General features: G+C 38.4%; 1 protein-coding gene across 1 annotated transcript in view; it reads left to right on the forward strand.

Annotated features, from left to right (window-relative positions):
- Positions 1-27,224, forward strand: part of CNTN6 (contactin 6) — a 164,021-nt gene that overhangs the window by 97,690 nt on the left and 39,107 nt on the right. The window contains exons 6-11 of the mRNA XM_026111054.2: positions 3,884-4,087; positions 5,766-5,868; positions 15,119-15,303; positions 17,768-17,904; positions 21,048-21,177; positions 22,250-22,400. Of these exons, the coding sequence (XP_025966839.2) occupies positions 3,884-4,087; positions 5,766-5,868; positions 15,119-15,303; positions 17,768-17,904; positions 21,048-21,177; positions 22,250-22,400 (910 nt within the window). The remainder of the gene's footprint in view (positions 1-3,883; positions 4,088-5,765; positions 5,869-15,118; positions 15,304-17,767; positions 17,905-21,047; positions 21,178-22,249; positions 22,401-27,224) is intronic.

Genomic DNA, 27,224 nt, shown 5'->3' on the forward strand with positions numbered 1-27,224 from the left:
TGAAGTAAATGCAGTTCTGTACATTCCAAGGCATCTCGTCACAGTCAGTAACAGCATCAGGATCATTGTCTTTTGAGAGCAAATAACATTTTCCAGTCTTCAGTGCTCAAATATGTTGATTTGGGCTGAGACCAACCAGTAGTACATGCTAACAGGAGCTGTAGACAGGTATTTATTATGCAATAGCTGAATAGAACTAAAAAAACTAATTAGCTGAAGGTGATTAATGTTTTCTAAGCTTGCCTGTGAGGCTGACACATAGGCATTAAATTAAAAAACTGAGGGCAAAAATTATATCAATAATACTTCTCCACTTTGCTGTAGATGTTTTTGTAAACCAAATCCTGAAACTTTCATACTGCTATGAATTTTATTTTCTGTCATTAATAGCATATACAGGTAGCAGGGGGATTCTCTCCAAATGTAAAATTGCCAAAAGGTTAGTACTTTTTTTTTTTTGTGACCTAAGGATAAATCATACTCTATTCTTTCTTTCTGTCTTTAGAATGAGTCCACCTTTATGCAATTTGCTTCAAAAGCTTACAACCCCCCTCCCCCCAACATCTAGGACCAAATTCTGCTTGCTTGACACTTATCTAAAACACCACTGAGCAGGGACTGACCCTATATCATCTCAACCTGCATCTCACTGCACACAGTGGCACCCCTTGCTCAGTGAAAACTTTTACCAGTTTCAGTATAAGCAGTTCTAGCACAGGGGCAAAACCAGAAAGAATGACATTTGACAACTGTTAATAGCATAATTCTGTCATCTAACACATACTTTGGAGGATATGTATTCTTTTCAGGACAGCAAAAGATGTTTCCAAAGACACTTAAGGATGAATGATACTATATTACCTAATTTTTAATCCTTGTAAATACAGTGGGCTAAAGGTGGATATATTTATGTAGGCTTAACACTATGAGGAAAGAACTACACAGTTTTACTTCACACATTTATTTTTCCACATGACACTAACTATAATGAGAAGAATACAAAATTGGACTAATAGGTCTAATATGAAAAATTCTCCATTTCCTTACTTCAAACACATTGTTTCATTTTTAGTATCACATGAGAATTGGCTAGTCCTGAAGGGAACTTACAGATATATAGGGCTATGAAGAAAAAAAATGAAATAGGAAAAAATATAAATAAAAATCCTTGGTGCTTGATGGCTAAGATTTATATAAGACCTCTTATGCTGAAGTCTTTTCACAGCTGCCTCTGAAGTTTAATAATTCTGAGACTATCACAGGTATGTTGAAGTGTGATCTCAACAACTCTGCCTTTCAGAAATCTTGTGGTTAAATGGAAACCAAAAATCAAGCAAAAGATAACTGTAACCTTTTCTTCTTCACTAAAGCATCTTGCAACAATTTTCAAGTGTTCATTTTAGCTAGACTTCATTAGCCAGTTACTATTTTTTGTACTTTCCCCTCTATACCTCTACTATCTTCTATTCAGTATTATTTTTACAGACTCTGCTCAGCCACTGATTTACTCATGCAAATGAATGTAACCCTAAAAGTGATGGCATGGGCCTTTTACTCCTTTCTTTTGCTCATTTAATGGGTCTGCTACAAATCTGATTTATTCTGACTGACACAAAATTGAAATGTTTAAGTAATAGTAGCTTCTTTTATAATGCAACGTTAGATTTTCTAATCAATTACATCTTTCAGTATTTTAGTTTAATGTAACTTTCTAAGAAAATATACCTTATAAGGGAGTAGGCTGCTAGTGTTATGCCTTACAAAAGAACAAGGTTTGAGCTCCAAAGTTTGGTTCCTTTTTCTCTCTCTCAATTTCATCTAATTCCCATTGAAGTCAATTAAAATTAGGGCTTCTACAGAATTTAGTGGATCTGAATTAGACTCTAGGCAAGTAAGGCCCGGGGGCTGGTGATGATGAATCTGCAGTTAGAAGAGTGGTAGTGTTTATATCCCTTATACTGGGGGAAAAGGATTTAAATATGAAAAGAAAGGGCTTGCATTTGTTCCCAGTTAATGGAAAAATTCATCAACAGGCCCTAAGGCAGTAGTGCAGTACAGACAGATGGAGGGAGTAATGGAAACTTTGGAAGCTAAAGTCAACTGGAAACTGCCAAGAACTGAAATCATGAGAGGCAAGAACCGGCTCTTTTGCTAATTCATGAGCTCAGTTTGTAGACTGACCTCATGAAGAAGCTCTCTATAGCATAAAGCTGGTTTTAATAGATTTTATTAGGATTCATACAGTCTGTCTTGCACAGAGAATTTAGTTTTCTTTTAATTTGAGCAGAATTTAGTTTATTTTAATTATCACCAGTTCCTATAGCAGGAATATGCCTTTCGATTACAGAATCACAGAATAGTTGGAGCTCAAAGGAAACTTTGGAGGTTATCTGGTCCAAGCCCCCTGCTCAAGCAGGGGCAGCTAGAGAAGGTTGCCCAGAATTGTGTCCAGTTGGGTTCTGAGTTTCTCCAAGGATGGAGACTCCACAACCTCCCTGGGCAACCTGTTCCAATGCACATGAAGGACTTCTAAACCATCCTATGGAATGTTATATATGCATAGTAGTACACTCTTTCAGGAATTGCTGCATCCTCTGGGTTAACTGTACATCAAAAAAGCCTAGTACAATGGCTATAGTAAAAAGCAGCCTACTGCAGGATTTAGCCAAGTACAGAAAGAGTCACTGATTGTTCCCTGGAGACGCGTCATTTCTAATGATAGTCCTACAGTGTTAGAGGATAACAACATAAAACACCACAAAATTACTGGAGTTTGCAGACAGATTACCATACTGTACCAATGTCATAACTGGGGGGGTGGGGGGTGATGTAAATAATTTTTTTCAAATGGGATTGTTGATGGGGGAAATGTGTGAAAATGAAGTTGTCGGCAGAACACTTAGCTTATGAATTATACATTTAATTAAAAAAAGCTAAATTTGAAACTTCTGATTTACTGTGTTTTACTAAAAACAGAATTTCAGTGTTATTCGTGCCACTGCTGGAATACAACCAAATGCTGCAGTCAGCTGTCAAATGCCAGGCAGCTAGAAGGAGCAGCAGCTGTGCAAAGAGCTGGTAGAAAACTGAGGGTGTATCTACATTGCAGTGCAATGTTTTATAAACCACAAATTAGTTTGCTAAGGTACCAATAGCAGCATAGCAGGGGTTGGCCAAAAAGCCCTTCTGAGAACGAAGGTCCTCAGATGGCCAACTCGCACAGAGTCCTGCCCTGCCAAGGTGGACTATTCAAAGGTATGTATTGTGAAACACAATAAGAAAGAAGGTAGAAAAGGGTTAAGAAAGGAATCCAAAACAGGACAGGAAACATGCAAAGCATGCAAATATGGAAGGTGATAAGAAAGCTAGAGATGACGAGAAGGGTCCAATGTGCAACAGGAGTGAATATTAAATAGACCTCTCTGAAATGTTCGTGTGAGGCTGAGTTCTTCCTCTTCCTGAGAATCTGATGATAAAGCTCCAGGTTGCCTGCTTCTTTTTTCCACAGTCTGAGTGAAGAGAGCCATAATGCTGTGTGACCAGCAATTGGTCCTCTGATGTTCAAAGTGGAAGTGCTATAAATAGAAATTATTTACTAAAACAGCTTTCTCATGGCATTCTAGCACTGCCATTCCTACTTAAAAATACATTGATGTAGGAAAATGAAAAGCATCAGGGGACAAAAACTTTTGTGACCTTCTGAAGTAGCCTGAAATGAGTTTAAGACTAAAGCAATGCTTATCTTGCCTGAACTAATTTATTCATCCCAAATGGTCTGCCTTGTAACTGACTGGTTCTTTCAACTGGCTACCTTGCTCTTAAGCACTAATATGAAGTAGACTACAATGGAAAGGATACATGATAAGTATTTGGTGTTTTCTAGGCTTGTCCTATGCATGGATCTTCAATAATAATACTTTACATGTTCAGGAAGATAGCCGTCGCTTTGTTTCACAAGAAACAGGAAATCTGTACATCGCCAAAGTAGAGCCATCTGATGTGGGCAATTATACTTGTGTCGTAACTAACTCTAAAGCTGAACAAAGTGTACAGGGGCCACCTACTCCTCTCATTCTCCGCAGTGATGGTAAGTTACCTTAGCATGCTTATCTTTTTTTTTTTTTTTTTTTTAAATCACAATGCTAACTAGTCAATCAGTAATTATTTGAAACTCATACTGCTATAAATCCTGGTGGACATAAAGGACTCAGTAAAAAGCTGTTCAGTGGGCGCGATTCCACTTTTTCCATTGGATTGAAATGAGATTTACATTTCTCAGACAAGAACAGCAAGATAACACACATGCACAAGAAGATAATGTTCAATGTCACTGAAAAACAGCAAGAGAATGCCAGATGTTAATATTTTTAACCCCAGGGTTGCCTGTATTCGGATTTTGATCTGGCAAAGCTTCCTAAATTTAATAATCTAGGTATAGCTCAAATATCAAATCTAGATAATTGTTTCAAAGTGAGTCATTGAAGTAAAACTCACAAATATTTTTTCACACTTTCCATTGAATTTTCCCAGTGAGAGATACATACTCGAGAAACTTTTACACAAAGTTTATTTTATAAATTTGCTCACCTAAATTTCAATATACTGATACAGTTTTCAAAGCAGTCTTGATAAATAGTAACAAAAATCTGTAGAGGGTTATGTTTTAAAATAAATAAAAATCTACCATATATTACAATACTTCCACCAAGAGACTGTGTTGTTTTATGACATATTCAACCAGACCAAAACAAAGTTATAGCTCCAAAGCTCAAAAGTTAATTTGCTACAAACTTAGTGTAAATGCTTAAGATCTTCCTTTCTCTTTATTTTATTCCTTTCCATCTACCCACTTCTCTATTCCTTTCCTCCAGGTCTCATCCTATCAATCTCTCCCAATCTCTTCTTTTTATCTCCTCCCATTCACGTCAATGGCCTCTGGATCAGATCCTAAACAAGCAGTGTCTTAAGCAACTGCACAAAATAGTACATATAATATTAGTCAGATCCTTGTCAAATATGGAACAAGTATCGACTCATTTTCAGTGTAGGATCTGGGCAAAAACACTTTGCGAGAGAGAATATCTGATTCATGCTCATCATTCCTATTGCAATGAATTACACTGAAAGATGCATGCACATTTAAGAAGTTGAGCTAAATGTTTAATTTGTTGAAGCAATCCCTAACCTGTTGCAAAATTAAATATCCTAACCTAATACTGGATTACCTATGGCTTATCAGATGTTCTGCCAGATTTTCAAACGTGATCATTACATGTAGTTACATCAGCTATTCTGGAGCCTGGAGCTCAGATTTGGATATTTTAAAGAAGTTCTCAATTTTTTTTTATAAGTATTTCAGATGGAGTCCCATTATTCTCACTTGCATCCACAACCTATCAGGTGTCCTGAGAAGCGGCCATTCATCAAAGTGACCAGTATTAAGGTCAAGAGAGATGTGAGCCCTGAATTCTCCCTAAAACATTAATGCACTAGTAAAACATACCTGTATATACAGAACTTGCACAAAAGTTGTGCAGCTTACTCTCAGACACAAAGAACTTACAGATTTAACATAAACTTTCAGCATAGGTTTGGATTTCACCCAGAAGCCCAAGCCCGCTCCATGGAAATCACTTGTTGATTCTCATGTGTGGAACAAAAGGCTCTCATACTATTAATACCGTTCTTTCTTTTACACTGAAATTCTGTTGTACTAGACAGGTCTGAGGCTCAACTGGAGTGCTAGCTGTTTTGATGTTCAACAGGTGTGATGGGGGAGTATGAACCAAAGATTGAAGTACGTTTTCCAGAAACAACATATGCAGCGAAGGGCTCATCTGTTAAACTGGAATGCTTTGCCCTCGGAAAGTAAGATTTTTGGGTTTTATTAAAATGTGGGTTCTAACACTGTTCTACAGTGAAAAATGTTTCTTTCTAAATGGCAGAGTAGAATTTTGTCAGAATATGAATTTGTGAAACTTATTTTTTTATCTTGGTTTATGATCGGTTCTGTGCAACATGCTCCCAAAGTAATGAGAAAGAAAATCTCAAAACTGAAGCTCACTTGGTTGCAGTTTTAATTAGGAAAAAACAAAAAACCAGAGATTATAATCCCGAAGAGTTTACTTTGGACTAAGATTTGACCGAGTTTTCAGTATTCCATGGTCTAACTGCAGATTCACATCAAATCTGTATGGATGTGCATCAAAGTATGAGTATGTTTTCTGTGTAATGGACTGTCTAAAATGAATTCAACAGAGCTTCATGTAGCTCTTATCACTCTCTTTTCCACAAAGATGCTGTAGAGTCCCAAGCTATTTTAGCAGTAGCCCTTCCTGCTAAAATCTTTTAGACTTGCAGTAGCCTATATTTTGCCTATGCTATTTATGCTGTAATATTCATTTACAGAAGTAGTAGTGCATTTAAACAGCAAGGGGTGCTCTGTATTCAAAGAGCAATGGTTAACTGAATAAATGTAACCAGTCTAAGAAAACTAGTCTTTCCAAAGAGCCTACACTTTCTTTAGAAAAGCTAAAATCACCTTAGATTGTTGACCTCTATTTAGTTTAAGTTCACTTTGACAATCCTTTTTAAGGCTGTAAGCTTTTAAAGCGTTTAGAGCCTTCCCAGAGGTTAAAAGCCTGACTTGCAGACAGCACAAATTAATCAAATGTTCCTGTGGAAGCTACATTGAGAAGTAGAGAAATAAAGCAAATAAAAACTTAATAAGAGGAGAAATGGCCTTTCCTTTCAGATGAGATTTTTACATAAACTACTCTTAGAGCTAATTTTTATTTAAGGAGGAAGAAGAATATTTCTACAGAGCCATATTCAGAGGCATATGCAGAGGGGTTTTTTTGCATGTGTGTGGGGGGAGGGCCTGGGGGGAGTCCAAAACAAGTACCAGACTGGAACGCTTCTGCTAAAGCTTATTTTTCTTTCCAAATACTGTCAAGCTACTCCTCTTTAAATACTTCTTTAATTGCGTGTGAGTCACTGCAAGCTTTACATTTCAAGTTGTCATTTCGTATTTCCATCTGTTGCACGGAATGCATGTAATAGAGATACCCTGACTACATTAAAGTATTTCAAAAACAGAGTAAATGATACATACAAAACTGTGCCTTCTTACTGAAGGGTGAAGACAAGTCATGCTGATGTGGCACACAGGATTTGCCATTTTAAGCACTTTTTTAGGAAAAAAAAAAAGTGGACTAAAGGACATATAGATAATGAAATCCCTCAGCAAGTACAGTACCTTTTATCCTGTGCTTAGAAAATGGAATGACTGAGGTTAATACATCTTTAGTGTACATTTTCTTCTTATACACAGGACTGCAGCTGAAACTGGTGCTACCATACTTCCCCTGGGTTCCACTGAGTAAACAACACCAAGCAACCCGTGTGCACTAACCTTTTTTCCACACAATTTTTTGATAACATACTAATAATGTGCATATAACAGATTATATGTATATTGGATAGCTGCTGTTTGTGACTAAAGACTCCTTAATGGAACATCGGGAAAAATTTTTCCTTATAGATTTTTGGAATACGTTAGAAGTCTAACGCGTTAGAAGTCTAACGCAGAGCACTACTGCTGTTTTCAGTGTGCTTTTTCTCTTCTCTGATTGAGCACAGCCTCGTACCAAATTTTTCACTAATGTGGCAATCAATGGAACAGCATTATTTCACAGCTAGCATTTATATATGAATAAAGCAGGAGAGAAAAAAAAATTGCAGGTGAAATAATCTTAACTTACTAGATAAGGATGGATATTTAGAGGTGTGTAGGTGATTACTGGTACTGCTAAAAGCTCTGAGGAGTCTACCTCCAGCTGTTTACAATTGTAGTTAGGCTCATATAAATGCAGCAGTGTGGCCATCTGTACCTTTAGATGCCTAAATTCCACTAAAATTCTAGTCCCTACTATTGTCTGTTTATGTTAAAATCGATTCAGCTCAACATTTGTTGAGCTATACCTCTGATCTGCCACAAACACTAATGGTTATTATCTCTCTTGGATTTCAGAGCTACATTCCCATTATCCATAACTTTCTATATTCATACTGTTAGTCCACTGCTTCAGACAATGCTGTCAGCTGCTACTACCTCTGTGCTATGAATAACAGATCTCTCACATCTAAGGCAGATTATAGGCAACCTGCTGTGGTTTCGGTCTCCAAAAGTCTTAAATGAAAGTACTTTCACAGTATTTAGAGAAATAGCATCTCTTCTCTATAAGGAACAGCAAATCATACTTATCGGACATTGCTCAAAAAGCACTTCCACATTTGAAACACAAACACAGAAAAAGAGAATTATGACTGAGTTTTAAGACTCCTTTCTATCTGGCAGTACTCAAAACCACATAATTAAGAAGTACTCCTTCAGCAAGACTATAGCACCCCTAGAAACAGATGCATTTCACGTACCTCACATTGTAGCTTTTTGAGAGCTTGAGAATTACTAGAGCTCAGGAAGCTCTCCAGGAAGAAGCATGCTTAGTGCAGTCCGTGCTGCAAAACTCTCTTCATGCATCTTACGTTAAAACATCACGGTTAACACCAATAAGCACTGTTCAAGTCCAGTTATAAACCCCAATTTGTTTTGAAGAAAACAAATACAGGGAGACTAAAGAATCAGTACTCATTTCCAGGAACAGAGCTCAAATGCACACGCTCCTGAAACAGCAAGGTTTTGAGTGCAGGCTGCCCTACACGCTAAGAGGCTATAGACCACCTTGTGCCGCTCACAGCCGGTTCTAGCCGGTTCTAACGGTCGGAACATCGCACCGCGCGCCCAAACTGCAGCCAATCAGAGGAGCCTGTAGCGCCCTTGGGCGCCAAAGCGGCAACCAATCAGAGGAGCACACGGGGCGGCTGCCCGGGCGCTTTTAGGAGAGGGCGGTGGCCGTAGAGGGGGAGGGTATCGGGGGGGCCGCGGTGGAGGTGTGCCCCCTCCCGGGGGGAAGGTGCTCTGGGGCGGCGGCAGGGCTGTGCGGGAGCTGCGCCCGGGGGAAGCCCCCGGCGGGGCAGAGGCGAGGAGCGAGGGGCGCGGAGCAGTAAGAGGTAAGGAGCGGCGGGCGGGCGGGAGCGGTTGCGCAGCGCCTCACTCGCCGGCCGTCGCCTCCCCGAAGGGTTTGGGCGGCCCCGGGTGTACGGCGGGGGGAGGAGGCCTCAACAGCCCCTTCGTGAGAGTGAGGGGCGAGAACAGGCGATGGACTGCGGGGTTGGCCGGAGTGCTGGCAGGTGGGCAGGGACCCCAGGAGAGCAGTGACGGCTGCTGCCGGGGCCCGGGAGCTCTGGCTGGCACGGTTACGGCTGCCCCTCGGGTGCTGCCTGGTGAGCTGGTGGGATGTCCTGCTGCGGCGGTGTGGGGGGGATGTGTGGGAGGTGGGTGTGAGATTAGCCGCGAAGCAGACTCCGGTGCTGTGGTCACCTCCGAGAAAGGCATCAAGAAGGGCTAAAGCAGCGTTCAGCGCTCCCGCCCCGCTTGCTGGGGCGTCCGGGTGTTCCTGAAGGAAAGGAGGATGTGATGAGGTGGTCCCTAGAGCCCCTCAGAGAGCCAAGGAATTACAAAGCTGGGGGAAGGCTGGAGCTCAGGCTAGAGCAGTTGAGGCTGTTTTGCCTGTGATAAACCCAAATGGCCAAAAGTGTTTTGGTCAGCTTTGACTGTGAATCCTCTTCTATAGAGCAGAGGCAATGAGTGGGAGAGAAGCTTCTGGAAAGTAAATGAGTCTGTTGTTGGAAATGCATTTGGGGGGAGAGTGAAAGGGATTTAAGTAGTGTGCATCCATATGGCCATTGGTGCAGGGTACTTGGACCAAGAATGTGCATTACATGTTACTTAATTCTTTAGCTGGATGGTAAGCTGAGGTAGGAAATAGCTATTTGACCATTTGAAATACTACAGTCTCTGGCAATTCATTAGAGGAAATGAGACTGTGTTCTACAGTAATATGTATTATGTTGACAGTGTTTAATACTGTGCCAGTATTAAGTCATGGTTTGGATCAAGCTGTATTAATCATAGCATGTATATAAATTCTTCCTTCTGTCTTTGAAGAGACTTTGTGTCATGGAAAGGGAGTTGCTTACAACTATGTTTAGTTGAGTTATTATGCTTTTTTTTTTTTCCTCATAGGTTTCCAAAACTTTCTCCTGTGAAAGTAAGAGTAGGATCTGGAGCAAAACCAGAATAGCTTCTGTGTCTAATGTGTACATAACTTCAACTGCACCTGTTTTATTTATGTAAAAACATACATTTTCCATCTTCCAAGATGGAGAGGCAGTAATCTGTTCAGAATCTCTGCAGTTGGGGCCTTGTCAGCTGAGGTTATGAAGTGCGTGTGAATCATGTAACAGCATATCTTTTGGCCTGGAATAGCTGCTGCTTGTTGGAAGATGCCACATCTTCCTCCTGTAAATGTGTTTAGAGTTTTTCTACTGATTGTTAGTATAATGAAGATAATTGAGCAGTCACAAGTGGATTCCAAATGTGACCAGCTTCACTCAATTTGCATAAAAATACCAGGCCTAACTTCTTGACTAAATGGCTACTCTAGTATATTCTCAAGGGTTTTATATAAGTGGCTATAGAAGGATTAATTGGAAGGTTTGAAAAATATATATATGCATATGAATCAGTTTAGCTACAAGTGAAGCTTGCTGTTTTTAACCCATGCTCCTGATAATTGTTAGCATTTGTACCTTAAGTAGTGAGCTGGACCCTCTGGAAGATCCTCTCTTAAATGAGTTATGGTGAGCATCTTGATTCCAGTGACGTTCTGACCTGAGGCTGCCACCTCAGAATGAGTAGCAATATCAGGTTTCAGATAACTTTGCTTCTTTGTTGCTTCCCAAATAATATTGCAAGATGGTTAGAAGCCTGTGTATTTTAATTACTACACCCCTTGGATTATAATTCTGCTGTGTGTCAGAAGTTGATGCAGACGTGATAGCAGCTTTCAGATCTCAACTTTGTCTCACTTGTATGGTCTTCATTATGTAAGCTGTAGATTGAATTTTATTGTGAAGAGCCCTCAGATGCATAGGATGAAAGACAAGGCACAAATGCAATGCATCAGCTGGCTGTTGAGTCTTTGTTGCAAAAAGATGGAACTTTCATTTTGGTGCAGGGTGTAATGCAGCAGACAAATTAATTTCTTGTTCAGTGTGACAAGACTTGTCACAACCAAAAAATATCTTCCATCTCCTTTTCTGTCCAAGTTGGTAACTTAGGGATTTGTGATTCTGCCATCTGTATGGTAGAACATAAATAAAAATTAGTATCTGTGCCCAGTACTTCTAGATGCTCTGAAGCTTTCAAATAAACTACAGATTTATGTACAAAGACACTAATATTTATGCACTATTTTCTTATATACTCAGGTGAAAGTAAGGCTTTGCTGTTTATGAAGTGTAATAAATTTGAAGAGTGTATTTGTTGCTTTTCAGATACTGTGAAAATTTGCAGCCTCAAACAATTACCTGTTTTAATCTGGTTATTGGCATGGACTAAATGAAAAGAAAGTCATTATTTTTTTTGTTGCAGGACCCCCCCCCCCCCAAAAAAAAAAAAAGTCTGTTGCATTGGAAGGTACTAGTCTGGAACAAGGTCAGATGCTGGCCTTCAGTGCAATATGTTTAGGCAGTGCAATCCTACAAGAATTCACAAGGCTGTATCTATTAAACTAAGTTTTGTACATGTTTACCTATACTTAAAGGACAGCCTCACTTCTTAAAGTATCAACTTGTAAAATAAAAATAGCATGTAACAAAATTTCTCTTTGTTAAGGTGAATTTTAAATTCACTCTTTTCAAAGCCATTTAGATTTTTATCTTACTGTTTCACACGGCCTGCACTAATAGGTTGCTGCTAAGGGCTTCTGTTGTAAAAATGTAAATAACAGGAAGAAGGTGAAACTAGACAAAAGCCTGCCTTCTGCAAAATAGTGGTTGAAGATGCTGGACAGCCTAAGATCATGGAGTATCAGAAAAACCAATGAAGAAATGTAGACCTTCTCATACTGCCTTGATAATGAAGGTTCTTTCTGTGGATGACAGTCACACAGCTGAAACACTGATCCTCCTGCAGTCTGCAGCATTCATTTAACCTGTAATTCAGGTTGAAGAGGAGCTGCTGTCCTAACAAATGAATTCTTTCTTCTGGTAAAACTAGGCCACTTAGTGCAGTCTCCCCAACAGGAGAACAAAATGCTGTTAAGTATTTATTGCAATTACATATTTAAATAGAGCAAAGTTTATGAACCAAACTCTTAAGTTTTATATCTGTCATCCTGCTATAGTTAATATCAGAGAATGTACATTTCAAACACCCTTGTTATGAAGGATAGGGCCAAAAATGAGGAGAGTTTGCCTTGAAACATCCCTAAGGAAGTCATTATAACTATCTGGTATGAATAAGAAAAACAGGACAGCATCTTCAGCTCCAAACTTGGTAAACTTGACTTGACATGTTGACAGAAGAGACCTCTTTTTACAGAGTCCTGCCTCTGGCCTTGGTGTCAGCTGCAGACTTTCCTTATTTGTGAATACTCTGTACTAAGATGAAATAGGCTACAGAATAGGAAATATTTAGATGAAGCACTTCCAGGTAGCGGAGCGTGAATGAATACATCTAGTTGTTGTTTTTTTCACACGTTGTTGGGGTTTTTTTATCTGTTTGTTCCCCCAAAAAAGAAAAATCCAGAAGTAGCTTTGACGAAAGCAGTTAAGTGCTTCTGGCATTCAATGCACTGCATGATTCTATTGTACTATTCATCTATTGTTTAATATGCAATAGCACTTTAAAACCTGGCCATGCTCTCCTTTGTCATCAGCAGTCTGTATCAATCTATTTCAGGACTGCAAATACCTCTAGTTATCTGCTTGACTTGATCATGGTGAGAGTGGGACAAACACATTCTGTGCAATAGCTGCACTTTTTTAAATGGCTAAAAAGTAATCTGCTTTACAGAAATTTTGTATGAATGATACCATACAAGATTTATGGGGAAATAGCACCCTTTAACAGACCAACTACCGCGTTTGACAAAAATGGACAAGACCTCCTGAGGTTCCTGGTAAGGGATAATATTAAACAGGTTTGCACCTGAAAGAATAGGTTTCTGTCTCATAGTGAAGGACAAATAATAACGGTGGTGACAGCAGCTACTGTTGCCTGAAGAGTTTTGGGATTTAAGCAACTACTTAGGCTTTGAACCAAGATAGTAAATAGAAGAATAAAATCTCAGTTGTTCTTTGCAGTTCTTTTCCTCGTTCATGATGTCTGGCACATCCCAGTCTCTCTTGTTAATAGTAAATTGCTCAGCTGTATTGGAGGGGTCATGTGCAAGTCAGAACTTTATGTGTACAAATGGTGTGTGTGTGTGAGTATATTATACAAGGCTAACTTCAAAATCTGGAACAGATTGTGTATAGTTTACAAACCACTTCCACAGGCAGCTTGGTTATCATGATGAAAAAGGTTAGCTAGCTAGCCAAACTATTATGCTCCTTACATAGCTCTTGGAGATCCGTTGGTTAAATTTGTTGTCTCCAATTATGTATTATAGAGCAGGGGGAGGCATAGCTTAGAGGTGCTGTTGCCCAGCTTATTAGCTTCCACCTGCATTCAGCAAATGCTAAACTTCCAGTGTACCTGCCTTATGTTTTGAGTTTATAATGCAATGCAGAAATAAGCAAATATTACATGCTACTCATTGTATTTCAGAGTGGTCTAGCTGTAAATCGTCCTGTGTATAGTCTTTCCTTTGCTTGTACACTTGTACTTACACTGTTAATGTCTGGTCAGTTGTTCAATCCACATGACTGGACAAGCACTCAAGCTATTTCCTGGTCCTGATTCTTGCTGTCTGTGAGTGATCTCATGAATGCCATGGCCAAACAGACTCAAGATGGAGGATTTAGGCCTAAGTTTGCCTCTGTTAGGTTAATTTTTTCCAGTGTGTATTAGTCACTTAGTTTCTCTGGCCAATAAACAAGGATTTGAACGAGAGACCTAAGTAACTTGAAGTGTGAGCAGTTACAGCCTCCAGTAACAAGCAATAAATGTTTTGTAAGTTGGAATGCCAAGCCAGAGATGCTGGGGACTCTTGGAGAAGGACAATATGTGCTTCTAATTTACATGAAAGCTATTTTAAAGTTTAGTACTGAGTGTTTGCTGTTGACACTGCTTCCAATGGAAAAGTAGTCAGCATTAATCAAAGCTTCTATAAAAAGCTATTCAAAATGTAACTGCTCTCCTGCTTAGGAAAAAGCAGCTTTAGTTTTCAGTAGCAGAAAAGCAACTGTGAAATCCAGGACTATTAATATTTCAAAGTGTTCTGGTGACATAATAGATCATGAAAGTGAGGCTTGTATGGTTTGTGATATTACCTGAAATCCAAGAAGTATTTATAGCTTTCTTCCACTTGACTATTTTTTATCGCGTAGAATACATTGATCCAAATAGAAATGAAAATGATAAAAAGCTACAAAAACATGAAACAAGAAATATTCTCTTTTGTCTCTATCTCCTTTCAAACTCTATGTCTAATGCTTTCATACTTCCTTGCTCAACTGTCTTTCTGCCTCCTCCACCCTGACTCCTTTTTTTTTAATACCTAGATTTGTTGGTCTTTAGCTCCTCTGAATTCTTGTCCAATGCTTCATATTTTGAGGTGTGAAAATACCTCTAATGCTACAGAGAATTTGTTCACTCTGAAAGCCAGTCAATATTTCAGTGTTTCTGTAGTGTTTATTTTCACTTCCAAAGTCTGTCTTCAATCTGCGTTCAGTGTTTAAGGGTGGGATTTGGCCCTAAGTAAGAGTTACTGTGGCAAAATCAAAATTGGGCTAGCAATCAATCATACAGCTGATTGAGGGATGAAGTCCCACTGTAGGACTTGTTTTCCAAAACAAGTTAGGTGAGTTATACAACCACACTCTTATTAACCTCTGTGTGTCACTTGTAGAAACATAAGTGATTTCTTCTTATTACTTTAAGGTCTTTGACCACTCCTCCCTCAAGCAACAGGGAAGGGATTTTGCATTATCTCTGCTGCTATACTAAATACTCTTTCTTTTTCCGTAATGAAATATAATTATTTAGTCCAGTCCCTAGTATTAGTTGGAAGAGGTCTGATGGAAACTCATTGACGAGGAAAATCAAACATGACAAAACCAAAGGAGTACTTGAAATCCCAGATGTTCAGCAAGAAGATGAAGGCTCTTATGAGTGTATCGCAGGAAACATTCGAGGAAGAAACATTGCAAGAGGTCAATTATTTGTCTATGGTAAGCAGATTAATTTCCTCATTTATTTTAGAGTATGGTAGTGTGCAGATGCATTTTGTAGATGAAGTCTATTAGCCCCTTACTGAAGATATGAAATGTAGCTCAGGTTAAGCTGATTAAAAAATGATTGGAGGTCTGCAGTGACCTTTACTGAATTAAATCCTCAGCGAACGAAGATATCTTGCATTAAAACTCAGATTGGAAATGTGGGCTGTGCCATGATGAAGTTGTAAAGGTTACTATGAGGCATAAAATCCCTAGTATGCTTAAACAAAACAGTAAGGGCAGACAAAAAGGTTTACTCTCAGTACCTCACAGTGGCATAAAGATGCGCTGCCCCAGAAGCAAATCAGGGAAGGAGTTGAGCTTCTGGTTTGAGCACAATACTATTTCACCTTCTGTTCTAGTTGAACCATATTGCTTGATGGACTGACAGGGAGGTCATAGCAGAGGAAGCTCATCCTGCTCCCACAGTTTGATTCTTCCTCGTCTAAACATGGGGAATAATGTTTCTGTGAAACTGATCTCGTCTTCTGCCTGCCTTCCTGTGCTCGTTAATTGTCTGGGCTCCAAGTCATATGATGCTTCATTACAGGCAAAGTGAATTATGTGCTCTTTATTCCCATTCCTAATACATAGGGGGAAATGAACATATTTTGACATGAATAAGAATTTGTGGAGATCATCTTTTTAGCTCATAAATCTTTAAAAGGAAGAGGGGAAAAATAAAACAGCAATGAAGAAAAAACTACAGAAAGTTAAATTATGAGCCTACAATTAATACCTGGTGAGAAGACCATGGCAGTTTTTTTTTAAGGAAGTCCCTGCTAATGAAGAGATGCAGACTTCACTGATAAGCTGCCAGTCTCCTGCAGCCATGGTTAATATCAAGATTTATGCCAGGAACAGAGCAGTCTGCTGTTGTTTTGAATACTTAATTATTTCTGTGCTTTTAGGGAATTGTTTTTGTTCTCATTGCACACTAATTTTCACAGAATATCAACAGACTATTCACAGAATAATCAAGCAGTACCATTAAAATTAAGTTCAGAAGACTACCTGGACATGAGTAATAACAGCAGATGTAATTACAAAATTATGACTGGTTAATACAGTTTAAAACAATGTGCTTATTAATTGTGCTTTGTAAATTAATTAGTACCTGTTGCTAGTGAAATATATCAACAACACTCATGAAGCATTTGCACAGCAGTTTTCTTATCATATTAGGAGTGGTCTGGGATATTATCTATGTAATTGACTTCTTTTTGCTTAATTTCTGTATGGCTGTGTCTTTATTCACTCTGTATATAGCTTGTTTCTTTAGGAAATAAGCTTTCTGATCCAGCCACTGTCTGCTTTTTTGTGTATGATACCTGTATCCGGCATCTTAGGCTCTGAGAATAATAAAGATGTCAAGTAATTAGAATTACTTTTAAGCATGGTGACCTTTGCCAACTTCTTTATCCCAGATACTTCCACATATTGTGAACTGAGTTGTTGGAGCTGTGTGAATCTGATGTTGGATGATCTAGGGGTACTCTGTCAGAATGTGATTACCAGCCTCGGAGCTCTAGAGAGCTATAAGGGGAGAGATTTTCAGCAGCTTGTTCTGCTTGTCTCAGTGGATGACAATTCCATTCATAAAATGGAACTGTCCTTTATAAGGACTAAATATGGAGCGGCCAAGAATCTTCCTCAGGACATTAAGACAGTATCCATTTATTCTAGAGGCTGGAGTCAGAGGGATCTGACCTAGTACCTTCCTAAGCATGTGGCTTTGGTCTTATCCCGAAGTTAGACGTTAGTCATATTCTAAATGTCAGCCTCCCTCAAAGTAATTCCTGCTCAGTTCAGTCCTTAAGTATTTAATTGAATGTATATGAAGCTCATACATGATTCTTGTAGATTCTCCTCCTACATAGCAATAACCTTGTTGTGACGACGGGCTGTTCTCTTGCAAATACTCAGAACATGTTAGTCTAATCTGAATAGCTTTTTCTTCATGTTGTATTTGTGTTGTAAATTATATTTGAGGAATCCATGGACTCTAAGTGGTGTCACTTATCCATCATTTTTTATTAGTTACCGATTTATGATTTTGATGCTTCTATTTGACTGAAATACCTCAAGAGGAAGGCTAATTTTTCAGAATGCCAGTGTCCCAGCCTTTTCAGATAGGACACCTAGAATTTGAGGCATCTAAAATCACAGCTTGTTTCTGTGGCTGTAGAAATGCATAATATCTAGACTGAACTTCTGATCACTAGCCACTTAATTGCTAACATTTTCCCAAACTGGTCCTCAAGTTTAATGCCAGAGAATTGCTGTTTAGTATACAGTTGCAGTACAGTATCAATGCATTGATCAAACAATAATTAGCATGATTCAGTTCATTAATTGTAGCATACCTCCAGTGAAACCACCATTTTCCTACTTAAAATGGTTTGCATGTTCTTTTCAGCACTCCCTGAATGGGATAAAAAAATCCAAAATGCCTTTCTGTCTCTCTATGACAGTTTATTTTGGGAATGTAAGGCAAGAGGAAAACCAAGTCCTTCTTACAGCTGGTTAAAAAATGGCCAGCCTCTCATGTCAGAGGTAAGGTTCTTGTCTTCCTGTTTGCTTTCTTACATGTCTCTGTTTCCACAGTTTAGTGGTGTTCATTTTACATTCCGTCACTTTTTTTGGAAGTTTATTATTAAATTTTAATGAAAATAAATATAATAGCATAAACTCTTTGCAATACTGAGCCTCAATCACTGGACATTAAAAACATGTGAAGTATCAACAACTTTTTGTATGCATACACACCCATACCATCTTTGTACAATATATCTTGCAGACCATCTAACTGCTACAAGATATGGCAATAAGTATGCACAGGTTCAAAAGTAACAAGTACAATCAGTGAAAGAAAGACCTGTCTAGAATTACTAAACGCATGCTTGTGAATGCAGTCTCTAATTCAGGAAACCTGTAGGATCACAATTGCCTGTCTATGGGAAAAGTATATCAGCTAGTATTACAAACTGATCAGCCTGTTAACATACACTTTTCTGTTTCTGGCCTTAATCTGTAGGATAGATGCCTTTGGTCTGATCCAGTATGGCCATTCTTATGCTATGTTAATCAGTTAAGCAAGTTAGTCAGCTATGAAAATCAGTTAATGTTGAGTATAATACTTATCTGGCACCATGTAGAAGAATCATAAACCAAAGGAAACCATATGATGTGATAAGCAAAAGGTGAGTAGGTGGTTCACTTCAAGGACAAAGAAAGACCAAAGTAGAAGGAGAAATAGTTGAGTGGTAGGAATGCATGAGGAGATGGGGAAATCAATTGGACCTCAAACACTTAAGAAATCTGGTCAGATGCTTATGTGGGCAAGTCTTTGAGAACTTGACTTTGGCTTTAAGACAGTATAATTTTTTTTCCTCCTATGGTGGTCAAGCTTTGGATAATCCATCTTCCAGTCTTGACTTGTTGGTAACCTCATGGAAAACAACCTTTGTGGCAACAGCTTCTTTGCTGTCTGTGTTCTACTGAGGACAGATTTTCCCTAATCTGTTAAGCATCCTTCAGGCATAAAATGGCATGGCTCATCTCTAATGCAGTTTTATTTAGTAGGGGAAAAGTAATACCGTGATTAATTTCTGTCTAGCAAGAACAGACACAGAAGCATTTCCAAAACCTATGGGGTAAGTTAGCACCTGTTAAGTCACAGCACCAGCACTTGTTTGACTTACTAGTGCTTATTTGAACAAATCGGAGGGAGGGCTGATCTTCCATATGATTTTCTACTGGAGTAGTCCTAAACAGAGCCCAACTAGCATCTGAGAAGGCTAGTCAGAATTTACTTGAATTGCAGTTTCTCAGAACCTGGTAATTTTACGCATATTGTTGCTTCCTCCTAAAAAAGATTTTGTTTCCCTCCTTTCCTCCCTCTTTCTCTTTGAAGACAGTGATATTTAGAGGCTGTCACTCTTCAATTGCATCGTTTCAATAAAAAAGGATAAAACACTCTACAGATATTTTCAGCTGATGTTTTCACGGTACTTACAGTGTATTGTAAATGGAATACTTCAGGCAGGAAAATACTAAATGTTATTGCTCAATGGACAAAATGGATAGTTTGGAGGTGAAAGTACAAGGGAGGTATAATATATTCTGTCACAGCATCCCTCTTGTTGCAAATACCATACAAGAAATACATTCCATATGCTTAGAGCGGATTTTGAGCGTATAATCTGCTTTGTCAAACCTTTCTCTCTGGCCACCTAGTTGGTCATCTCTGCATTATTTCTGCTCGTGTACATGTGCTTTATTCTTTGTCTGCATAGCTCAAAAGAGCTAGCTGAGAATTTGGCATGCGTATGAAATGCTAGTGTTACTTCACAAGGTGTTTTTATATTCAAAGGATGTTTGTAAAAATAGAATGCATTGAGAGGATAGCAAACAGCCTGAAGGTAAAAGTAAGCATGCGGAAGATATCTGTAGCAAGAGCCTCAAAAATTAACAGTGGATAAGTAATGTAACATTGTTAATTAGTTTGCAATACACTAGCCATACAACTGCAGGCTGCGCTCTCATCAAATTTCCGAGCTAAACAAGGTTGGACTAGGTCAGTTCTTGGTTGGGAGACCTCCAAGGAAAACCTGGGGGATGAAGAAGGAAATAGTTTGATGGCTCGATAGGTGGCACTCTCCCCTCTGGTTATACACAGCAAAAGATGTCCGCTGAACAGCCTGTGAAACTGTCTTATCTCTGACAATTAGCAAGTTAGATTATATACATTCGACAGTTCACAAATATATTCTAGATGCTTACAGTTGTTCAGTAGGGGACTGTATTGTACACTCTAGCGATGTATGGTCCCATTAAATTCTTCAGAGGCAGTAGTCTGTGAAGGCTGGTGATAGACTCAAATATTTCAAGATTTAACTAAGTTACGCTTATAGAACAAAACAGGCTTTACTGTTTGTTGAAACAGGCAAATAAAATTCCTTTTAATATACAAACCAAGCTCTGGCCCACATTTACCTATTGTGCAGTTTCCTGTGTTTTGGCAAATCACATTAAAGCTTAGAGCAACTTGGTGTGAATAAAAATTCAAGCTATGTGGAGCTTGTTCTCCATCTGATCTGAACAGCTTGCCTGTAGGTTTCCAATAGGAACTTAAGCATTGACTTTGAGCAGAACTTTTTCAGCACATCTTTCTTCATTAAAATGCAGATCTGATGATACTTTCTTTATATCTGAGCTCTGCCATGGAGCTTTTCTGTTCTCTAGATTCATATGATCAGATAAGAAGGGTAGATCGTGCTTTCTTGTATCTACAGAGGGCTGTATGCATTTAGTTGTTGGGAGTTGTATGGAAGATGGTTAAGGCTCCCTGGGTGGTGCAGCCATACTTGTCCTGCAATGTCTGCTTCGTGGTAAAGCATAACCACAAACTCACAATTCACCGTGCGGTTAAACGCATGCTGCAGGTGGAACAGGTGGAGAAACCTCTCAAAGGAGTGGCTGTTCAGTGTGTGCCTAGTGCTCTTCAAATGCTTTGAAGAGCTCAGTGGTCCTATAAGATAATCTCTATTCTGATGTATTTGTCCATGTTGCTTAAAAAAAATAACATCTCCACTTCTGAACTGTGATCAGGTATATTAGTATGGTACTAGAAAACCTTGAGATTGTTCACTCACTGGTTCTGTCAATGTTTTTGCCTTTTTTCTTCCATTTATCAGGAGAGAATTCAAATAGAAAACGGAACTCTTATCATAACTATGCTGAATACATCAGACTCTGGCCTCTATCAGTGTGTTGCAGAAAACAAATATGATACTATTTATGCCAATGCTGAGTTGCGGGTGATAGGTGAGTAAACGTTAAAATGAGCAGATACGGACTAGAATAGGATATTAAGAAGCGAGTGGATTAAATTTTACCTGGCAGTTCAAGTCTGTGCTTACTTCTTTACTAGTTATTCTTCATGAATCTTGTTCTTGACTTCATGATTATTGGGAGAAAGGGTGTTTGGGGGGGGAAATTCTATTCACATATGTGTGATTTCTCACATACATGCAAGTTTAATGAATATTATTTCTCACTAGTTTGAGTTACTATTAGTTATGCTGCAATTTCAAAAAGTCATTTCAGAGAGCATGAAGTTCTGATATTAAACAGAACATTTGACAAATACATATGTAAACACAACATAGTAAATCTCAATAACAGTTACTAGAGATGCACATAAAATGGAATTTGTTCATACATGAAATCTATCCTTGCATAGACATCCAAATACAAAGGCTGTTCAACACTCACACCAGTGAAACCATTGAAACACGGACTTTAACGACACTGGAGCGTTGTACAGGACTTGTGTTTTCTCCTTCTCCAAGAGTGATTTTTTTTTTTCTCTGTAAAGTAATGGACGAATCCTTGTGCATAACAAATACACGTTCAGAAATCGGAGTCAGTTCACGAACAGAAAGTCATAGCAAAGTTGTATTTACAACTGAATACTCTTAAATTCTCTGCCAGGAAACACCTCTGGCTAGAATCAGGAGAAAGATCTTTATTCTACTAACATAGTTGTACTCATGAATCTCATTCTTCGTCTAAGATGAACCCCTTTCTTCCAGTCTTCCGATTATCCTAAGCAAAGACTGCAGGTCTACAAAATGCTGCATCACTTTAGTGTTTTTTCCAGGTAGACAGTTTAGAGTAGACAGTTTAGAAATGGTAAAATAAATAGGATGCAATGAATCCCCTTCTTTGATACTTAAATACATTTGTTTGATTTTTCCACTTTTGCAGAAGCTACAAAAGCAAAGCAATTACTGGATTCCCCTACCATGTTATTCAGAGAGAAAAATTTAGCAAGTTCATTTAACCTGTCAGCTGCATATATTCTGCTCTTTATTCTTTCTTCTCTTTTTTTTAGCTGCAGCCCCTGATTTTTCCAAAAATCCTGTGAAAAAAATGTCTGTTGTTCAAGTTGGAGGTGAAGTTACAATTGGATGTAAACCAAGTGCTTCTCCCAGAGCCGTAATTAAGTGGAAAAAGGGCTTGGAGGTTCTGCGACAGAACAAAAGGTACTGTAATAAACTAGTTTGTGGATTGTTGGGTGTTCTCTGCTTTAACATTATTTAAACATTGCTGAAACACAGCTGACTTAGTATTGCTTTTGACAGCTCACTGACGGAAAACTTTGATGCCAGAGGCCTATTCATCTTTAGCAGTGGCCATACAATTTGCAGATATAAAGCTGATTGAGAACAAAGCTAAATTAAATACACATGGGTAATTGTATGATACATATGTTTGTGTTCATCAGCAGTTAATTCACTGCAGTGCTACCAGAATTGACTGTTTACCACATGCAAAGCCTAAGTGAATCAGCTTCATGTAGGAGACATCAGTGGAGGCTTTAGGGAAGTGGAATATAGCCCCAGGCTGCAGCATAATTGCTCAGCATCTGTACAGATTGTGTAATAAGCCATAGGCTATATCAAGCCTCCATATTCTGTCTTTGTTTAGACAAGATTTCGCCAGTGGACCAGGTTAGCATTACATTCCCTAGCCTTTACAGTGAGTTTTTTCCCACTTTCATTTCCTTCAAACCACCATCAGACTTTTTTACCCAATGGCATGAATGGCAATTGGAAGAAACTTTGTGCCACCTTCTGATACATGTTTATAAAGTGGGACTGATGTGGTTTCCTGCACACCATGGGCAAGAGCACATGTGCTAGATACTATGTAAATGAATGGAGAGAACAGACTTGACTGGTCTTGGAATGGTGCCTGCTTACATAAGGGGTCTCAGGTAGTTCTTTCAGTGAGTGTGTGGGGCAGGGGGTGGTTTTTCTAATGGCCTGCTACAAAAGTGTCAGGGGTAGTGAGACCGACGTAGAAAGAGCAGATGAGTTGAGCCTGATGGGATAATTTGACTTAGTAACTCTCTCTAGCCTTCTAAAATTTTGCAAGGAAAAGCAATTGCAAAATATTGCATACTCCTTGAGATGCTTTACATTGAAGAATTCTCATAAGAAATTACTTAGTACTCAAGAAGTTAGTTCTCACAGGTTAATAACTTTATATTAACAGTATTAATTTAAAAAGTCTTAATCTTCAAAATAACAGCAAATCTATAATATGTAGTTGCATGGTCTTGGCAGAGCTTTTCTGATGTTTTGTCTGTCAAGACTAACCGCTTATTTGAGAGTTAACTACATTATCACAAGCTAATATTAAATGGGGAGACATTAAAATCAAAAGCTACTCACTGACTTAAGTGAGTTTTGAGTAGTATCGCTATATATTCATCAGATGCTTTCTCCATATATGAATGTAGACAGACAGACAGATGAAATGGGTAAGAGTGTCTAAGAATCATAATCTTTCTCAGCCAGTCTTTCAGTCCACAAATAACAGCAATGCTGTTCTATCACATCATTGTTTCCACAGCCTAAGTCTGGAATCTCATTCATAAAGTTCTGGAGATCAAACAGAAGATAGTGCATACAGTACCAGTTGCTCAGGGAAGTTGATTCAGATCACATAAGACTTGAAATGATTATAATTCATTGAAACAACATGATATCCAAAACTGACACAAACAAATGTATTTCCATTCCATACTGCAGCAACATGTAATGCTGATAAAGGTCTGTTACGCTGCTTTGCACTGGGCTTTAATCTGAAGAGTGGGTGTGGAAGCGCAAACCCAATGAGAGGTATTTTACATAGGTACTCGCAATGAAACACAGCAAAACTTGGATCAGCAATCTGTGCCAGCATCTGCAGAGTCTTTTGAAAAGAGCTGTCCAATGACTTTTCCATCTTTTCAATAATGCCAGTTTTATTCTGTTTAACTGCGCAATTATTAACTAAAAGTATTTTTCTAATTAGTGGTTAGTCAAATCTTCAGCTTACTTCCATTTTGATTGCACAGTCTTCAGTGAAAATGCCTATTCATTCCTACTGAATACTGAGGAGTCTACTCCTATAGTATCTAGAAAACTCATTCAGTATGCATAGCTTGCCAAGGGTAATCTCTCCATTTTCTGATGTTCATGAGTATGGCAGCAGGGAGATCAGCACTGTCTAAGATGTACAACACAACTCAACTAAGCCTGGATTTTGAGGCTCCAGCATCATGATATTCCCATCTGATTTGCTTATAACAAAACAATATTTACATACTGCATATGGTATTTACTTGTACTTTGATATTAATTTACTAACAATAATTATAAACATGCGTGGATTTCTGAGTATCCCATAAGACCTTCTGCTGCTTAGCGAAAGTCAACAAAAAGCAGAATTTACATTGAGGCAAAGGAGGAAGGAGTTTAAACTCTCCATGTGCAAAACATTATACCAGTGTGTCCACTGGTGCAAAGTAGTATTTATGGGGCTTTTCAATTATTAAATGACAAAATACATAATACCACAGTTTTAAAGAAGATAAAATAATCTATACAATATTTTTTCTAGAGTTCTTTGGGTTGGAAGACAGAAAATGAAATAAGGATTTGTGTAGCTGTAATTTTTCTTCTCATCTAATTAAAGTGCTAAAATCGCATGCATCTTTTTTCATAAAGAGAAAACCTGCTCTGCTTCTCTGTGTATATATGATTAAATCCTGACATGTCACATATAGATGAACCATTTTAACTGAAGCTCATGTTATTTCTGCTCCTGTTTTATTGCGTAGCATTTAGAATCTCTATGGACTCCTAGCCCCTTTTTCTTTTTTTATCTTTTTGGGATATATGTGCTAGGGGGGAAAAAACAATCCCTCAGGTCTGACAGCAATACTGTGATGGACATATTGCTATATAAGTCAAACTACATAACTTCTTTAGGATGACTTAGACCAGTTCAATCTTTTGGTACAGAAATAGTGCAACTAGACCTTTGGGGAATATTTCACCCTAAAGGAAAAAGGATATTCTTTTTCGACGCCTTACTCATGGTGTAAGTGTATTTCTCATGGTCATGCATGGAAACTGCTCTCACTTATCCTCTGAGCTCTTGATATCAAAGGTAACACTGTTTTATATTTATGCCAGTTTGTAGGTATGTAAATAAGTGTGCTAACTAGGAAGAGCTAACTAAGCTATGTTATTAATAAGCACCATGCAATATTTCTAGCTTTTTTGCTTTGGTTTTTATCAAGCTTTTTTTTGTTTATCAAGTTGCAATATTTGGGCCTCTGCTATTTGACCAGTATCTTTAGATTTCCTGAGTCTGAAGAGCCTGCCTTTGACTCTCCTGCCACAGTCTAATGGTGAAGGTCCTCAGTCCTTAATCCCCTTCTCAGGGCAGAGACAGCCTCCTCTGTCCGCTCTTGTCTCTCCTACCTTCTCAGTAGTTCAAACACATCTCTGCGTGGATCTTCAACTACTTGGATGCGCTGACTTATAGAATATACTTTGATGTGTGATAGTTGAAGCATGCGTACTTGTCCTTCAAAAAAAGTACCCAAATTGATCAATCTTTACATTAGAGAGTAAAACAAGCCTAAATATACCTGAATAAGATATGCTTACTGCTTCCCATCTTAATATCCTTTCTACTGTTCAGTATTCTATTTCAAAATTATTCAAAATAACTAAAAATCCACCTTCATTTGTATGGCTTGGCCTTTGAGTAGTTGGGTTTATTTTTGTTTCATGCAGCTGGCCATTTTATGGAGGGAATTCAAGATTATCAGCCAGAGGAATTGAAAAGGAATTCCACAATTGTCTAATTGTAAATCCTTCTGTTTATAACTGTTCTCTTCAGATGATCTCCTGCCCTCAATGTCCCAATTAGCTTCTCTGGATCATCTAATACAGCTTCAGGTTTTCTTTCAGGCAATTAAGCTACTTTGAATTGAAGTTTTGAGAAATGATCTTTCAGGAGCAGTACCATTTGCCCAGTGGGCAACTGTCAAAGTTTAGAGAGGTTTTGTTTGCCCTTTGCTAAATGCAAGACTTTTCTCCTGGCATGTAGTGTGGATTTTAGCTCAACGCAGAGATGAAAGAGGTCTTACACCTTTGCAGGGGAACAGGAGAATCTCTCCAAGTTTGCTCCAAAATGCAATGATGCAATAGGTTTCATTAACTAAAGGGATCCAATCTTCTTGCAGCTGTATGCTGCATCTGAACTACCCATCCATCTTCCAAGCAGGACTGTTCTTCTGCAGCTTTCTTAGTACATGTACTATGATCTACTTCATTTTTCCTTCTGTTGTGTTATTTGGAGTCAGAAATCTTACCACATTTGAATTTTTATTATTTGGGGAAAACTGTGTATTTATGTCAACTACTGTTGGATTTAGAAAAAGCAAATGAAATTTTAAAAAAGCCAATTAGTTGGTAAATGTTTAAAGCCCTTCATTCACTAATTAAAAATAATATACTAAATACATTGTACTGTGAAACAGCATTTTGACTTGAACCAATTTGAGAAGAAATGTGTCAGGGCAGTTCAACAAACTGCAATGAAACACTTCAATTACCAGAATGTCAACTGTGTTTGTTAAGCTTGTGTTGAAGCCTTCCAGAATATCCATTTAAAAAAAAAAAAAAAAAAAATCTGCTTGGGGAGGAATCATAGCAAAATGGATTGAAAATTCAAAATTTTCCACTACTGTACTAACAAAAGAGAGGACTGATGTCACTTAGCTTTCCTTTAGCTCAAGTCAATATGCAGTTCAAGGTAGTTATTTGTGTTTGATTGGCGGGCACCTCCATATTAAATGAGGTGCCTAACTTTTAGATGAGCAAAGCTGTGTGAATGAAACCTCTCCACAGTGTTCGCAGGGAAACACAGCTGTATTGAACTTGCACCAGATCAGTAGCAGAGCCAAAGAGAAGCCTTGTTTTGTCATCCCTCTTAATACCAGAAACCACCGTGCTTTAAGC

Source organism: Dromaius novaehollandiae, chromosome 12 (assembly GCF_036370855.1).
Source record: "Dromaius novaehollandiae isolate bDroNov1 chromosome 12, bDroNov1.hap1, whole genome shotgun sequence".
Classification (NCBI taxonomy): Eukaryota; Metazoa; Chordata; class Aves; order Casuariiformes; family Dromaiidae; genus Dromaius; species Dromaius novaehollandiae.